At 43.5% G+C, this 18,512-nt stretch overlaps 2 protein-coding genes across 2 annotated transcripts in view; both read left to right on the top strand.

Annotated features, from left to right (window-relative positions):
• LOC115169690 (potassium voltage-gated channel subfamily H member 6-like) overlaps positions 1-12,769 on the top strand; it is a 74,962-nt gene extending 62,193 nt beyond the window's left edge. The window contains exons 7-16 of the mRNA XM_029725579.1: positions 3,501-3,923; positions 4,128-4,524; positions 5,669-5,868; positions 6,064-6,316; positions 6,782-6,975; positions 7,131-7,230; positions 7,986-8,267; positions 8,472-8,673; positions 10,469-10,670; positions 11,205-12,769. Of these exons, the coding sequence (XP_029581439.1) occupies positions 3,501-3,923; positions 4,128-4,524; positions 5,669-5,868; positions 6,064-6,316; positions 6,782-6,975; positions 7,131-7,230; positions 7,986-8,267; positions 8,472-8,673; positions 10,469-10,670; positions 11,205-11,555 (2,604 nt within the window). The 3' untranslated portion in view covers positions 11,556-12,769. The remainder of the gene's footprint in view (positions 1-3,500; positions 3,924-4,127; positions 4,525-5,668; positions 5,869-6,063; positions 6,317-6,781; positions 6,976-7,130; positions 7,231-7,985; positions 8,268-8,471; positions 8,674-10,468; positions 10,671-11,204) is intronic.
• A 4,066-nt stretch (positions 12,770-16,835) lies between these two features.
• The window catches only part of map4l (microtubule associated protein 4 like), a 53,675-nt gene continuing 51,998 nt past the window's right edge, over positions 16,836-18,512 (top strand). Inside the window, exon 1 of the mRNA XM_029725573.1 lies at positions 16,836-16,978. The gene's annotated coding sequence lies outside the window, so the exon portion shown is untranslated. The remainder of the gene's footprint in view (positions 16,979-18,512) is intronic.

Genomic DNA, 18,512 nt, shown 5'->3' with positions numbered 1-18,512 from the left:
ATGTTGAAACAGGAAAGAGCCTTCATCAAACTGTTGCCACAAAGTTGGAAGCAAATAATCGTCTAGAATGTCATTGTATGCTGTAGCGTTAAGATTTCCCTTCACTGGAACAAAGTGGCCTAGCCCAAACCATGAAAAACAGCCCCAGACCATTATTCCTCCACCACCAAACTTTACAGTTGGCACTATGCATTGGGGCATGTAGCGTTCTCCTGGAATCCGCCAAACCCAGATTCGTCTGTCAGACTGTCAGATGGTGAAGTGTGATTCAACACTCCAGACAACGCATTTCCACTGCTCCAGAGTCCAATGGCGGCGAGCTTTACCCCACTCCAGCCGACGCTTGGCATTGCACATGGTAACCTTAGGCTTGTGTGCGGCTGCTCAGCCATATAAACCCATTTCATGAAGTTCCCGATGAACAGTTCTTGTGCTGACGTTGCTTCCAGAGGCCTTTTGGAACTCTGTAGTGATGCTGAAATGTGTCTTCCGCATGTAACCCAACCCCTCTGAATCAGGACAGACGATTTGTATGCGCTACGCCCTTCAGCACTCGGCGGTCCTGTTCTGTGAGCTTGTGTGGCCTATCACTTCGCTGCTGAGCATTTGTTGCTCCTAGACATTTCCCCTTCACAATAACAGCATCTATAATTGACTGGGGCAGCTTTAGTAGGGCAGAAATTTGACAACCTGGAAAGGTGGCATCCTATGATGGTGCCACATTTAAAGTCACAGAGCTCTTTAGTAAGGCCATTCTACTACCAATGTTTGTCTATGGAGATTTCATGGCTGTGTGCTCGATTTCATACACCTGTCAGCAACGGGTTTGACTGAAGTAACCGAATCCACTAATTTGAAGGGATGTCCACATGCAGTGCATTCGGGAAGTAGTCAGACCCCTTCTCTTTTTTCACATTTTGTTACGTTACAGCCTTATTCTAAAATCAATCTACACACAATACCACATAATGACACAGCGAAAAGTTTATTTTTATTTTTGCAAATGTATATAATAAAACAAGCATAAATACCTTTACATAAGTATTCAGACCCTTTGCTATGAGACTCGAAATTGGCGAAGGTTCACCTTCCAACAGGACAAGACCCTAAGCACACAGCCAAGACAACGCAGAAGTGGCTTCGGGACCAGTCTCTGAATGTCCTTGAGTGGCCCAGCCAGAGCCCAGACTTGAACCCGATCAATCATCTCTGGAGAAACCTGAAAATAGCTGTGCAGCGACCCTCCCCATCCAACTTGACAGAGCTTGAGAGGATCTGCAGAGAATAATGAGAGAAACTCCCCAAATACAGGTGTGCCAAGCTTGTAGCGTCATACCCAAGAAAACTCGAGGCTGTAATCGCAGCCAAAGTTGCTTCAACAAAGTACTGAGTAAAGGGTCTGAATACTTATGTAAATGTGATATTTCCGTTTTTTATTTTTTTATTACATTTGCAAAAAAAAAATATCTAAAAACAGGTTTTTGATTTGGCATTATGGGGGATTGATGAGGGGAAAACAAATATTTAATCCATTTTAGAATAAGTATGTAACATAACAAAATGTGGAAAAAGTCAAGGGGTCTAAGTACTTTCTGAATGCACTGTATACTACTATTTTCTGGAATTGGGGAATAATACACCTTTATTTATTTACAATTCTGTCATTTACAGTGGAGGCATGAGTCTGACCAGCAGTTCCCCAGAGACTGTCAGACAGCCCATACTCGAGTGAGTTCTGATTGGGTTTTGGTGAGTGATTGAGAGGCTGGGGAGAGTTTGGTCGGTGAGATAAACATTAGAACGGCTAGGGCTTGATTGGAAGTCCTCAGTACTCTGACTGTCACACTGTTTCAGTTTGCCTTATGTACACTGTTTTGTTGTGTAGATGTTCTGTAACTGGCTTTGATATCATACAAAGAAGCAATAACCACATGGCTTAGGGCTAATGCCGGTTATGTGATTCAAGGTGCTTTAGTTGAAGATGCATGGTACACAGAAGGCTCATATCTTTGTCATTTATTTCCATTCGTATTTGGTCTTCACTTTGGAACTACAGTTTGCAAAGATGTTATGGGGATGTTATGGTGTCATTCAGGTGTCATGCACGAAGGGATGATATTTCTAAGAAGTTGTCAACATACCCACACATAAGTGTGTACAGTTCTTTAACTTCATCTGTCATATTTTCTTTGCAGAAGCCTGAAGGCTGGAGCCACCTGCTCCTCAACTCCAGTCTCTTGTTAAATCAAATCAAATAAGTACACAATGAGTAACATTAACTTGGCTACCAGTACTGAGTGGATGTGCAGGGGTACGAGGTAATTGAGGTAGATATGTACATATACTGTAGGTAGGGATAAAGTCACTACGGGATAGAAGGGATAGATAATAAACAGTAACAGCAGCATACAGTATGTGATAAGTCAAAAGAGATTAGTGCAAAAAGGGTCAATGCAGATATTCCAGGTAGCTATTAGTTAACTATTTAACTAACTATTTAGCAGTCTTTTGGCTTGGGGATAGATGCTGTTCAGGAGGGTCCTGTTGGTTCCAGACTTGGTACATCGGTACTGATTGCCATACAGTAGCAGAGAGAACAGTTTATGACTTGGGTGGCTGGAGTAATTTCCGGCCAAAGGTGGTCCATTTAAAAATCATTCCTTCCTCCCTCCCTCGCCCCTTGCCCTGCAAGTGTATACTCATCAGATGTCATGATACGTCATCAGAAGTGTCCACTTCATTTCAGGGCTGAGGGGATAGGGTGTGTCTTTTAAGTGTTTGGACCGCAATCACTGACTAGGGCCAACTCAGGGCTGACGCTGTCATCTTCATTTCAATATGTACAGATATAGGATCTTAATTTGATCACTCTTTGGTTGCTGAGAATTTTTCTGCACCACAGGAAATGCAGATGAGCTTCGTGATTTACATAAATTCACTGAACGCCAACACTAACACACGGTTATATTAACAGTATTTCACTTTTCATGTAGCCTACTTTTGGCCAGCTAAAAGCCTAAACACTGATCAAGCAACATTATGGTCTCTAAACGTTCAAATCCTGTTGTAGGATCTTCATTTGACCTATATTGTCACAGCAACATTTTAACATTTAGCTCGTAATGTTGCTTGATTTGTGTTTAGGCTATTAGCTGGCCAAAAGTTGGCTACATGAAAAGGGCAATACTGTTTCATTTGCTCCTTTGCTTTTTTTTAGCACTATATTAAATCAAGTAGTTGTGTTGAAGCCTAATGGCTACGCTCAATTACCCACTGTTTGTGTGCTCCCATCCTATTCAATGGTACAACTTCAATTTTAAGTGGCTTTTAAGTAGAAAAAAAGGTAAAATCCTCCAAAATGTAAATGATGACAATCTGTTAGACCACATCGTTTTTAGAGGACAGGTTTCCCTCATGGTCATCAAATTCAACACCCTTCCATCTTTTGATTTCAGTCTCATCAGCAAAGTCAGTCACATTTCCTTACTCTCCTTCCCCAGGTCCTCTCACTAGGTGCAGATGTCCTACCAGAGTACAAGCTCCAGACCCCTCGCATCCATAAATGGACCATCCTGCACTACAGCCCCTTCAAGGCGGTGTGGGACTGGGTCATCCTTCTCCTGGTCATCTACACTGCCATCTTCACCCCCTACTCCGCGGCCTTTCTCCTTAGTGACCAGGAGGGGGCGGCCATGCAGAACTGTGGTTACTCCTGCTCTCCCCTCAACGTGGTGGACCTCATCGTGGACGTCATGTTCATTATTGATATCATCATCAACTTCAGGACGACGTATGTCAACAACAATGACGAGGTGGTCAGCCAGTCACAGCGGATCGCTGTGCACTACTTCAAAGGCTGGTTCCTCATAGACATGGTGGCGGCTATCCCCTTTGACCTGCTCATATACCGCTCTGGAGAAGAGGTGAGGAGATCAGGGTGGAGTGGTCTTATTGTACCTATCCAAATGCTGTTGTGAGCGTCTGTTATAAGAATCTGTGCAAATATTTATTTATTCTTAAGTAAACTGACACGGTGATAATAATTAAACAAGTTTGGTTTTATGGCTATGTGTTCTGCATGTGTGAATGACCTGTGTTTGACCTCTTTCTGACTCATACCGTTTTAGACAACAACCCTGATTGGTCTGTTGAAGACTGCTCGGCTGCTGCGATTGGTGCGCGTAGCTCGGAAGCTGGACCGATACTCTGAATACGGAGCGGCCGTCCTATTCCTCCTCATGTGTACCTTTGCCCTCATAGCTCATTGGCTGGCCTGCATCTGGTACGCCATTGGTAATGTGGAGCGTGCAGGAGCAGCCCGGATTGGCTGGCTGGACTCTCTGGGTGACCAGCTCGGAAAACCCTACAATCAGACTATACCAGGGTCAGGCCCTTCCATAAGGGACAAGTATGTGACAGCACTCTACTTTACCTTCAGTAGCCTGACCAGCGTGGGCTTTGGAAATGTCTCACCCAACACCAACTCTGAGAAGATCTTCTCCATCTGCGTTATGCTCATCGGCTGTAAGTCACAATTATAAACCCTCAATACACAAATAAGTCTTGCTTAATACACACGCTATGTACACACGCTATGCCTCTATTAACCCATGATTTGAAATTTGACAACATATGAATGGACAATGTGTAATTATGGATTATGTTTGTGGGATCTGTTCAACCTATTGGACAGCCACATCTCGTGCCCACTGCCCAAGGCAATTCTCCCCCAGGGATGTTCATTTTACTGTATCGTATCTAATAATATAAAAAGCTGTACATTTTGATTAAATCAAATCAAATGTTATTTGTTACATGCGCCGAATACAACAGTATACTTACAGTGAAATGCTTACTAACAAGCCATAACCAACAATGCAGTTAAAAAATAAAATGTAAATAAAATCCTTAAAAAAATCAAGAACAAGAAATAAAAGTAACAAATAATTCAAGAGCAGTAGTAAAATAACAATAGCGAGGCTATATACAGGGAGTACCGGTATAGAGTCAATTTAGGTAATACAGTATGTACATGTAGGTAAAGTTATTAAAGTGACTATGCATAGATAATAACAGAGAGTAGAAGCAGTGTAAAATGAGGGGGGGGGGGCAATGCAAATAGTTTGGGTAGCCATTTGATTAGATGTCCGGTAGCGCTTGCCATGTGGTAGCAAAGCGAACAGTCTATGACTAGGGTGGCTGGAATCTTTGACAATTTTTAGGGCCTTCCTCTGACTCCGCCTGGTGTAGAGGTCCTGGATGGCAGGAAGCTTGGCCCCAGTGATGTACTGGGCCGTACGCACTACCCTCTGTAGTGCCTTGCGGTCGGAGGCCGAGCAGTTGCCATACCAGGCAGTGATGCAACCAGTCAGGATGCTCTCGATGGTGCAGCTGTAGAACCTTTTGAGGATCTGAGGACCCATGCCAAATCTTTTCAGTCTCCTGAGGGGTAATAGGTTTTGTCGTGCCCTCTTCACGACTGTCTTGGTGTGCTTGGACCATGTTAGTTTGTTGGTGATGTGGACACCAAGGAACTTGAAGCTCTCAACCTGCTCCACTACAGCCCCGTACATGTACAAAATCATCATGTTTTCCTAGGATTGGAATGTTACATGTTTCTTTTTTGGAAATACGCCAAGACCTCTATCTCTGTTCTCTCTATCAACAGCTCTGATGTATGCTAGCATCTTTGGTAATGTGTCAGCCATCATCCAGCGGCTCTACTCCGGCACGGCTCGCTACCACACCCAGATGCTGCGGGTTCGAGAATTCATCCGCTTCCACCAGATCCCCAACCCACTAAGGCAGCGGCTGGAGGAGTACTTCCAACATGCCTGGTCCTACACTAACGGCATTGATATGAATGCTGTGAGTCATACACACACACACACACACACACACACACACACACACACACACACACACACACACACACTGCTACTTGTTCTGGTCATTTAAGTGTGGCGAAATGGACACAAAGTAGTACTTGTAAAAAGGCAACACACAGTGGTCGACACAAAAGACAAACCAACTGATGTCTGTCCACTCCTCTATGTTGTCCAGGTGCTGAAGGGCTTCCCAGAGTGCTTGCAGGCTGATATCTGCCTGCACCTCAACCGCACCCTGCTGGAGAACTGTAAGGCCTTCAAGGGCTCCACTAAGGGCTGCCTGCGGGCCCTGGCCATGAGGTTTAAGACCACCCACGCACCGCCAAGCGACACCCTGGTTCACGCCGGTGACATCATCTCAGCCCTTTACTTCATCTCCCGTGGCTCCATAGAGATCCTGAGAGGGGACGTGGTGGTGGCCATCCTGGGTAGGATATCATCTAAACTGCATTTCCATATGGCACAATAAAAATGGACTTGATTTGAATTGACTTGACTTGGTAATATCAGCCCTATCCTAAAGCAGTGGCTTTTAACCTGTGGCTTTTAACCTGTATATTGTTGCAGAGGCTTTCAACCCAGTCTCTCTCATCTCCTCCACTCCTTGATATGCCTCATAGCCTTCCACAATGTTTAGCGTAACATCCTCATCTAGTGGTTACTATGGGTTAGTCACAAGAATATGAGCCATCACATCCATTTGGAAACCTTGTAAATCACTATAAATGAATAGAAAGAAAAAGTGAATTACATATTAATTAATAACACATTGTCTCTGAATATCCACAATATCTGATGCATATCATATATCCATTTGGATCATATTTTAAATAGATATGGTATCATCTACTGTAGCTACATCCAGTAAACAATCTCTCATTTCCTTCCTGCAGGTAAGAATGACATCTTCGGTGAGCCCATTAACATGTATGCCCGTCCAGGGAAGTCCAATGCAGACGTGAGGGCTCTGACCTACTGTGACCTCCATAAGATCCACAGGGAGGACATGCTGGAGGTGCTGGACATGTATCCCGAGTTCTCTGACTACTTCTGGGGGAACCTGGAGATCACATTCAACCTCAGGGATGTGAGTGGGCTTTTTGGTTAAAGAATTTTGTCACTAATTCCTTGCTAGAAAGTGAGATTCAGAGGAATATGTTGTCGCTTATCTTTATATTTGATTGTTGGAATTAAAATGTTTTGACTAAAGAAATCACTCTATTTCTTCTCACTGTTTTTCAGACTGCCACGGTTGCTGGCTCAATGAGCAGTAAGGACTCTGACCATGATGGAGTCAACCATCGCATTCCCAGACATAAACTGTCTCTCAGCTTGGACAGAGGTGTGGTACCCTGTTAGTCAAGTACTCTGACTAGCACACAGCTAGATCAGATTGTTATGTGTAATTCAGTTGGATTTGGTTAAACCCATTCAATTTGCATTAATCACACTTGCTTCAATTTAGACTGTTCTATGTTTGTTCTATCCACACTGAGTGCACAAACAATAAGAACACCTGCTCTTTACATGACATAGACTGACCAGGTGAAATCTATGATCCCTTATTGATGTCACTTGTTAAATCCACTTCAATCAGTGTAGATGAAGGGGAGGAGACAGGTTAAAGAAGGATTTTTAAGCCTTGAGACAATTGAGAGATGGATTGTGTAGGTGTGCCATTCAGAGGGTGAATGGGCAAGACAAAAGATTTAAGTGCCCTTGAACAGGGTATGGTAGTTGATGCCAGGTGCACCGGTTTGTGTCAAGAACTGCAATGTTGCTGGGTTTTTCACGCTCAACAGTTTCTTGTGTGTATCAAGAATGGAGTCAACATGGGCCAGCATCCCTGTGGAACGCTTTCGACACCTTGTGGTCCATGCCCCGACGAATTGAGGCTGTTCTGAGGGCAAAAGGGGGTGCAACTCAATATTAGGAAGGTGTTCCTAGTGTTTGGTATACTCAGTGTTTAGTTCCCTCCCAAGGTGCACGCTATTCCCTGTGCACTACCCTATAGGCCCTAGTCAGAAGTAGTGCACTAAATGGGGAATAGGATACCATTTGGGACAAACTTTCTGCGTTCTCTGCCTTGCCTCACAGATGCAGGGGAGACCAATCCATCCCAGAGACCTGTCCGCAGGGCCAGAGGCCAGAGCTCCAGAGACCAGGGAGATGGGCAGAACACAGAGTTTGAGGGGCTGAGGAACTCAGTTTATTCTCCTTCCCACTCCAGCGGAGATGAGGAGTCAGTGTTAACCAGCCCTCTACAACCAACTTCACTAATGGGGATGCCCTATAGTGAAACCACCATCCTCAACATCAGCAGTGCATCAGAAGATGAGATGAACCAGAAAACTGGCAACACCTGCAACGCTATCTCAGGTAGACAATCCATTCATGAGCACTACTTTTATACAAAACTTTTGCCTTTGTGTTAGATCTCAGTGGTGTTATTTTTCTCCATTGATTCACCAATATAATAGCCACACATGCTGCTATTCATGTCAGTACAGTATACTGTATTCGTCTGATGTAGATATTGTATGAGCTGGACTAGCTGTCAGTCTAACCTCCACTCTCTATCAGGGGCTATCTCAGGTGTCTCCAACATCTTCAGTTTCTGGGGCGAGAGCCGCGAGCAGCAGCAGTATCAGGAGGTACCCTGCCACAGCCTGCCCTCCCCTCCCCCTCATCCTCCCACTCACAACGTTGCCCTGAGCAGCAACAACCGACGGCAGCGCAGCGAGCTAGAGAACAGGCTGGACCTGCTGCAGAGACAGCTCTACAGGTCTGCTAATTCCATATTTAGTGCACTACTTTTGACCAGGGCCCAGGGTATAGGGTGCCATTTGGGACGCAGTCGATGACATCTCAAACCTTTGCTGTTGGGAGGCTGTCTCCCTTTAACTGAGCGATAATAAGATGACACAAATACTGTTTACAATAACTATTTACTATAGTGACATTGGGTACTTTAAGGATGGAAGGCTTGAGGTTTAAATGTGGTTGTAGATGTGGTTGTAGCTGTGGTTGTAGCTGTGGTTGTAGCTGTGGTTGTAGCTGTGGTCGTAGATGTGGTTGTAGCTGTGGTTGTAGATGTGGTTGTAGATGTGGTTGTAGATGTAGCTGTGGTTGTAGCTGTGGTTGTAGATGTGGTTGTAGCTGTGGTTGTAGATGTGGTTGTAGATGTAGATGTAGATGTGGTTGTAGATGTGGTTGTAGATGTGGTTGTAGCTGTGGTTGTAGATGTGGTTGTAGATGTGGTTGTAGCTGTAGATGTAGATGTAGATGTGGTTGTAGATGTAGCTGTGGTTGTAGCTGTGGTTGTAGATGTAGATGTGGTTGTAGATGTGGTTGTAGATGTAGATGTGGTTGTAGCTGTGGTTGTAGCTGTGGTTGTAGATGTGGTTGTAGATGTAGATGTGGTTGTAGATGTGGTTGTAGATGTAGCTGTGGTTGTAGCTGTGGTTGTAGATGTAGATGTGGTTGTAGATGTGGTTGTAGATGTAGATGTGGTTGTAGATGTAGCTGTGGTTGTAGCTGTGGTTGTAGATGTGGTTGTAGATGTAGATGTAGATGTAGCTGTGGTTGTAGATGTGGTTGTAGCTGTGGTTGTAGATGTGGTTGTAGATGTAGATGTGGTTGTAGATGTAGCTGTGGTTGTAGATGTAGATGTGGTTGTAGCTGTGGTTGGAGATGTGGTTGTAGCTGTGGTTGTAGATGTAGTTGTAGATGTAGCTGTGGTTGTAGCTGTGGTTGTAGCTGTGGTTGTAGCTGTGGTTGTAGATATAGATGTGGTTGTAGATGTAGCTGTGGTTGTAGCTGTGGTTGTAGATGTGGTTGTAGCTGTGGTTGTAGATGTGGTTGTAGCTGTGGTTGTAGCTGTGGTTGTAGATGTAGATGTGGTTGTAGCTGTGGTTGTAGATGTGGTTGTAGCTGTGGTTGTAGCTGTGGTTGTAGATGTAGATGTAGCTGTGGTTGTAGCTGTGGTTGTAGATGTGGTTGTAGATGTAGCTGTGGTTGTAGATGTGGTTGTAGATGTAGATGTGGTTGTAGATGTAGCTGTGGTTGTAGCTGTGGTTGTAGCTGTGGTTGTAGATGTGGTTGTAGATGTGGTTGTAGATGTGGTTGTAGATGTAGCTGTGGTTGTAGCTGTGGTTGTAGATGTGGTTGTAGCTGTGGTTGTAGCTGTGGTTGTAGATGTAGATGTGGTTGTAGATGTAGCTGTGGTTGTAGCTGTGGTTGTAGATGTGGTTGTAGATGTAGATGTGGTTGTAGATGTGGTTGTAGATGTAGATGTGGTTGTAGATGTAGCTGTGGTTGTAGCTGTGGTTGTAGATGTAGATGTGGTTGTAGATGTAGCTGTGGTTGTAGCTGTGGTTGTAGATGTGGTTGTAGATGTAGATGTGGTTGTGGTTGTAGATGTAGCTGTGGTTGTAGCTGTGGTTGTAGATGTAGATGTGGTTGTAGATGTAGCTGTGGTTGTAGCTGTGGTTGTAGATGTGGTTGTAGCTGTAGCTGTGGTTGTAGCTGTGGTTGTAGCTGTGGTTGTAGATTCTGACTACTCTACTGGGATCCCTCAGATTGGAGTCACGGATGTCAACAGACATCGGGGCCATCATGCAGCTGCTCCAGAGACAGATGGTGCTGGTGCCCCCGGCCTACAGCACAGTGTCCTCCTACCCTGAACCGTCTGTCACCCCCACCCTCACCCCTAGGCCTGCAGAAAGGCTGGTGCAGCCTGCCTCACCACTGGACTCAGAGACCCTAGCCTCCTTCTCACAGGTACTGTATACCACAATTTGCAACTGAGCACAATGATGTTGGACCATCAAAGCATTTTGGCTGATGAAAGACATCTTCCAAGTGATTGTTTTTAGATTGAACCTGGTTATCAATTTAGTGCAGTTGATTTACTGACATACTGACATTCTTTGTCGATATTAAGGTCACGCAGTGCAGTTGCGGTTGTGTCATCAGTGTGATAGCAGCACATTGGTTTGAAAGCGTTTGTTTTTGTGCAAAAACATTGGGTTAAAGACATCATTAACATTAGGATGTTGGGTGGAAATCCGCTAAGCCCACCAGGTGGTCTGGTCTAACCCCCTCTGGATGTAGGTCATCAGCTGGTTGGGACTATCATCACTAGTCTGGATCCATAGCAAACAACTGATCAGTCTGTCTTATCTAGCTTACTATATATCAACCAATTATCCCACTTGCATGTTTCCATGTTCACTCTGAGAGGGTATTCTGTAGTTGTGTACTGTAGATCATCTTATGATTCTTCTCACCTCTCACTCTTGTTCTTTACCTCAGTTCTTGGTCGACACAGACTTTGACGACAGCCCTTCCAAGTCCTGTGAGTCTCTGCACAGTATGGAGCCAACCCCAGTCCTGGACACTCTCCCCCAGACTCAGCCTCTTTGCATTAGCATCCACCAAGAGCATCAAGCCCTGGGCTTGACCAGCCATCCAGATACTGTGCCCTTAAGCCTGGTCAAACATGGGAGCTTCTCAGAGTCAGTGCCGGGGTCAGGGACAGGATTGGCCCAGTCAGAGCCCTCGGATGGCCGGCGGCGGCTCTCCCTGCCTGGGAAACACACAGCTCTGGACCTGGAGAGCCCCTGGACAACTGCACACAGATACAGCTCTGACCCTGGGAGTTAGGGGCCATCCATGGCACTGTATGTGTAACACTAACAGTCTCACTGTTTATGGACATGGAGTCAGAAGAGGATGTAGTCAAACAGAAACATATCCAAACTGCTTCCCTCTCTGCTCCTGAAATACAATATCCTGGGCTTCGGATAAGAACAGTTTTTGGTCATTATGGTCCTCAAAGCATTACTTTTCACAGATGTATACTACCATTTGCAGTATTGTATATGGAAACATATTTGTTGTTGTTAGTCAATATCTGTCTCTATATGTCCTTGTTGTCTCCATGTAGGGGTCAACTGGAGTGTTAGCCGGTCTAACATTACTTTCTGTTTTGTCTTGTGTAGTTGTGATGGGAGAGCTGTTGCTAAGTTTCACTGGTCTACTGATGTTGCTGTACCGGCGGTCCGGCTCAATGGGTAAAAGCCATGAATTCTGGGATCCATATCAAGTCCTTGAATTTCTGAACGATATTAGCAAGCAATATGCAAACTGTACAATTTTTCTGTTCTCTTGTCATGGTGTAAATTATATGGTTTCTTCTCTCCTTTGTCCTTGAGTTAGCCTAGATGTTAAATGAGATGGCGGGCGCGCTGAATGATGACATAATATCCAATCCCAGGCCAGCAGAGGATTACAGAATGATGATATAGTCTACTGAATGAAGTATCTATCAGAACACATTAATATTCCATGATGCAGGCTGGCCAACTGGGACCATTCACCTCCCTTCTCTCTCTGACTGCAGAAGACAGACTACTCAGTTACTGTAACAAGCAAAGCCAAGTGTAATACCCCTGCTAAAATGCCACTGTTTACACATTTAAGGGCAGGACCTGCATGTGTTACAACCTAAACTAAAATGTTCTGTCTCTTCTTTGATAAAAGATTTAGATTGAATGATTTATTGAAAATGCATTTGTATATATTTAAAGAATCTATCGTTATGGTTTATTGATTCATTGTCAGTCTAAGTAGTACCCTTACTTATCCTATTGTTATAGTTGTGTTACTGTCCAGTTCTGGGAAATAGATTACTGCAGGGAAAGTAGCTTGTAATGTAGGGATATAATGTAAATATCACATACAGTTATTGCTGGTTGCAGGTTTTGGCCAGGGTACAGTATTTATTGTATCAATTGAATAGAGTTACTGTGTAGTTTGATTTAACTTTGATAATGAACATTTGAATGCTACTCTTGAATAAAAAGATTAACAAGAAATGCATTGTTTTGTGTATGGGTCATACCTTGAAGCTATTCAAACAAATGGCCAATTAAACAGGCCAATGCACATGTCTTATCACATGTTTATTCATATGTGTTTTACTAAACATGAACAATATGACTTTCTGTGGAAAGATATTAAATACGAATTCATAACTATGTGTATACGCTTCAGACAAAAGCCCTACACTGATCTGGAAATAAGGCCTATGCAAATCTACAGTAACTCATAAAAAATGGCCGGTGACTATCACATCCTGAGATACCCTTTTGAAATTACAGAGGTCATATATCTATATATATATATATATATATATATATATACAGCGCGTTCTGAGAGTATTCAGACCCCTTGACTTTTTCCACATTTTGTTACGTTTCAGCCTTATTCTAAAATGGATTACATTTTTTTTTAATCCTGATCAATCTACAAACAATACCCCATAATGACTAAGCAAAAACAGGTTTTTATACATTTTTGCAAATGTATTCAAAATAAAAACTGAAATACCTTATTTACATTAGTATTCAGACCCCTTTGAGGTCAAAGGAATTATCCATAGAGCTCCGAGACAGGATTGTGTCAAGGCACACTCTGCGGAGCATTGAAGGTCCCCAAGAACACAGTTGCCTCCATCATTCTTAAGTGGAAGAAGTTTGGAACCACCAAGACCCTTCCTAGAGCTGGCCGCCCGGCCAAACTGAGCAATCGGGGGAGAAGGGCCTTGGTCAGGGGGGTGACCAAGAACCTGATGGTCACTCTGATAGAGATCCAGAGTTTCTCTGTGGAGATGGGAGAACCTTCCAGAAGGACAACCATATCTTCAGTACTCCACCAATCAGGTCTTTATGGTAGAGTTGCCAGACAGAAGCCACTCCTCAGTAAAATGCACAGGACATCCAGCTTGGAGTTTTCCAAAATGCATCTAAAGGACTCTCAGAACATGAGAAACAAGATTCTCTTGTCTGATGAAACCAAGATTGAACTCTTGGGCCTGAATGCCATGCGTCACGTCTGGAGGAAACCTGGCACCATCCCTACGGTGAAGCAGGGTGCTGGCAGCATCATGCTGTGGGGATGCTTTTCAGCGGCAGGGACTGGGAGACTAGTCAGGGTTGAGGGAAAGATGAACGGAGCAAAGTACAGAGAGATCCTTGATGAAAACCTGCTCCAGAGCGCTCAGGACATCAGACTGGGGCAAAGGTTCACCTTCCAACAGAACAACGACCCTAAGCAGTCAAGACAACGCAGGAGTGGCTTCGGGACAAGTCTCTGAATGTCATTGAGTGGCCCAGCCAGAGCCTAGACCCGATCGAACACCTCTGGAGAGACCTGAAAATAGCTGTGCAAGGATGCTCCACATCCAACCTGACAAAGCTTGAGAGGATCTGCAGAAAAGAATGGGAGAAACTCCCCAAATACAGGTGTGCCAAGCTTGTAGCATCATACCAAAAAAGACTCGAGGCTGTAATCGCTGTCAAAGGTGCTTCAACAAATTATTGAGTAAAGGGTCTGAATACTTATGTAAATGTAATATTTCTGTTTTTAATTTTTAATAAATTTGCTAACATATCTTAAAACCTGTTTTTGCTTTGTCATTATGGGGTATTCTATTTTAGAATAAGGCTGTAATATAATAAAATGTGGAAAAAGTCAAGGGGTCTGAATACTTTCTGAATGTACTGTATACCATGTGTATCCCATACATACTGTACGACTAATATAACTTGAAACTTGAGTCTCTTCTTCTCATATGTTTGTTTGCTCACTTCACAACTGAGTAACAAGTGGATAGGTTTTCAGTATCTGGTGACCTCTCCTCAATGGCAAACTGAAAATGAAGTTCTTCAGTTCAGACTGCATCTTGCTATAGCTCTCCAGCATCCTACCCAAGAAGACTTGAGTCTGTAATCGCTGCCAAAGGTGCTTCAACAAAGTACTGAGTAATGGTTCTGATCACTTATGTAAATGTGATATTTAAGTTTTTTATTTTTAATACATTTGTGAAAAATGTTAAAAACCTGTTTTTGCTTTGTCATAAAGATTGATTTAATCAATTTTAGAATAAGGCTGTAATGTAACAAGTCAAGGGGTCTGAATATTTTTCAAATGCACTGTAGATGTGTTTGATACCGTTCCATTCATTCTGTTCAGCCATTACAATGATCCGTTTCTCCTATATCTCTACTCACCAGCCTCTTCTGATGAAGCGATTTAAAGACATAGCAATATTACAGTGCATTTGGTCTTTCATGCTCAAGTGTCGCCACTCTACAATGACTTCTTCTATTTAAGAATGATGGAGGCCACTGTGTTCTTGGGGACCTTTAATGCTGCAGAAATGTTTTGGTACCCTTCCCCAGATCTGTGCCTCGACACAATCCTGTCTCGGAGCTCTACAGACAATTCCTTTGACCTCATGGCTTGGTTTTTGCTCTGACATGCACTGTCAACTGTGGGACCTTATGTAGACACGTGTGTACTTTTCCAAATCATGTCCAATCAATTGAATTTACTGCAGGTGGACTCCAATCAGGTAACTGATGCAAGCAGTAGAATCAGATTTAAAAACAGGTAAAAATACACCTTATTGAACAACGGGGACTGTGAAGAGACACACACAAAGGTACAGACACATGCATGCGCACACATTGTGATATTGTTGTATGTTGATATTGAATATTTTGAGTTGTGGATAAATGGTGGTGTAGGGATGTTATATGATGTACTGTTTTATCTTTAGCTCATTCAGTGCAAACGTAGTTCACTGTTTTATATTTAGTTGTATATGTAATGTTGGTGCTTTGGTGTGTTTGGACCCCAGGAAGCGTAGCTGCTCCCTTGGCAGCAGCTAATGGGGATCCCTAATAAATACAAATAAAGACAAATACAATCAAGTCGTAGAAACATCTCAAGGATGATCAATGGAAACAGGATGCACCTGAGCTCACTTTCGAGTCTTATAGCGAAGGGTCAGAATAATTACGTACATAAGGTATTTTTAAAAAAAATTATACATTTGCAAAAATTTCTAACAACCTGTTTTCACTTTTCATTATATGGCATTGTGTGTAGATTGGTGAGGAATATTTTTTATTTAATCAATTTTACAATAAGGCTGTAACGTAACAAACTGTGGAAAAAGTCAAGGGGTCTGAATACTTTCTGAAGGCACTGTATATCATGCATAGTCCATGATGGATGGACAAGACCAAAGTCAGAGGGGAACAGGTGTAGGCCTATATATAAACAGCAACAGCATAACTATAGATGAAAGGCACTTTAGATTGGGCTGGTCCAACAATGGCCAGGGATTATCTGCCAGGGATTATATTCCAAATCAAATGAGACCTGTAACCTCTTATTCTTATAGGAAGCACTGCATTACAGCACAGCAAGTGAAACTGTTTGGATGGCAGCAGTGGGATGGGATCGGAGGTCTCTTCTTGGGTCATGGTCTTCAATGGTTTAAAGCCTGGCTGGTCTGACTTTGTTTACCTCATTAACGGAGAGAGACAGGTTTTTCTTTGTGTCACTGAGGTCAGGGCAACATGCCCAACGATAAAGCAACACAGCTGCAGACCATTAATCCGGGAGAGTAGGCTAATGTTACACATGAGCCTGTAACACTAATTAGATTTCATAATAATGGGCTGAGAGAGACAGGCTATGTTTCCATTGTGATGACAAACAGAGAGACTACGGAATGTAGACTATCCTAGCATATATTTGAGTGAGACTAGCGGCAAAATGCGCAACTGCCATTGAGAGCTGCCTCCATATTGCCATTCAGTAGGTTACGTATCGTGCCCATACAGTGTAAACATAACTGTTATCTACTGTTAACGATGATTGGTCAAATTTCGTCACTTGGGTGGAGGGATGGAGACGATTGTTCATTCTGCACAATCACAACAGCTGTCCTTCAACAGATGTGGGCGGCATCTATGCAGGACCGGTGCGCGGCGCCGAATCCTGAGCGTGGATGCAATCATGTGCACCGCTGACAATCTCTGCGTCAAACATAGAGAATCAAACGAAACACGGCAGCATTTCTCGACTGTGATAGGCTGAGTGGGGCGAAGGAGGTGGGCTGTTTTCCTGCGGTCAGTGAGTGAAGCGCACTGTAAGAGAAGGTGGAACAGACTTCAACCAACGACATCCACGACAACCATTGAGAACTGATCAAAAAGAGACAGCATAGGGTGAGTAAAATTATGAATAATGACAATTGACGGAAATACTACAGGTCTGGTGATTGTCTGGGTTGCAATATTTGCGTGTTTTGCTAGATTGTTCCATGCCCCAGAGATGTAGTAATTATTGATGAATGGTTACACGTTTATTACGTAGCAAGAAGCGTACAATATGCACAATATACACAGTTCCAGTCTGTTGACTGATGCTAATGCGCCCTATTCATTGTTGATACAATATCACGTTATGTACCCAAATGAATGTTTACCTGTCCACAGTGGGCGTCTTTGATTCACTCCCACCACGACCAATGCAGAACATTCTCTTTGTTGTGGTGCCGCAGTTGAGTTAAGGCCAAAGGATGCTGATTGTAGACAGGTGTCCAACGCATCGCATATAGGTCCACGCCAACAGAGCTGACATTGATCGTCGTTGCGTAAATGTGATATTATGCAGCTTCGACAATATAATTCATCAAGATAACAACGATAGATGCTTAAAGAGTGCACTGCCAGAAGGCTCATCCCTGCGGAAACGACGAATACCACACGATGCCCCCTCTCCATGCTGTATCTGTGCTGTGGATTAGGACACATTGTTCTCTGTCAATGTGTATTGTGTAGCGCCCCTGTCTCTTGACTGCAGCCGTACCATGCATGTAGGTAGGCCTGTTGTGTGTTGTGCAATCATGGTTCTGTATGCATGTGAACTATGCCCTCTGTACTGTCCTGCAGTCGTCTTAGACCATGCACTTTGCTTTGTTTAGATTTGTATTCTCAGGTGTATTGCTCCTTGTCACACAACACCGATTATGTAGTCAGACAGACAGACAAAGACACACTATAGATAAATGGACTGGGTAGACAGACAACAGACATGATCACCAATGACTGTTTATGGCACAGACAGGCAAGTAGACAGGCATGCTTGGATTAGTAGAGATGGCCTAACGCATGCCATGAAATGTATCTCTCTCAGTCCTCTGGAATGATGGGATTAAAGTGCAATCCTCAACAGATTATGAGAGACAGAGCGAGATGGACTGGGACAGCACAGCACAGCAGCGTGTCTGTCCATCAAGGTTCACAACGCAAAGCAGAGGCCCATCCCAAAGACTTGCCGGACAGTCATACCATGCAAATTGCAATGGTACTATGAGTAGAGGTGTGTGGTACAGTGAAAAGCACTCCAGTGATGTATTGAAGTTTGCTTTGCTTTGCTTTGTACGAAATACCAATATAGAACCAAACTTTCAGTCTCAAATGTCTGCATGGGTCCAGTGATCTAACAGCCTCTGCAGGAGTAGGAGATTCCATGATCTCATTGTAGAGTAGAGATGCCTGAACATGAAAGACAACATCTCTAAGGCTGTGTTTACACAGGCAGCCCAATTCTGATGTTTTTCACTGATTTTGACCAATCGCATCAGATCTTTTCACATCAGATATTTTTCAGAGCTGATCTGATTGGTCAAAATACAAGTTAGTGAAAACATCAGAATTGGGCTGCCTGTGTAAACACAGCCTTAGAGACCTGTATATT

The sequence above is a fragment of the Salmo trutta genome, chromosome 31 (genome assembly GCF_901001165.1).
Source record: "Salmo trutta chromosome 31, fSalTru1.1, whole genome shotgun sequence".
NCBI lineage: Eukaryota > Metazoa > Chordata > Actinopteri > Salmoniformes > Salmonidae > Salmo > Salmo trutta.
The sequence above is the reverse complement of the archived record's forward strand: the minus strand, read 5'-3'. Positions and strand labels throughout refer to the sequence as shown.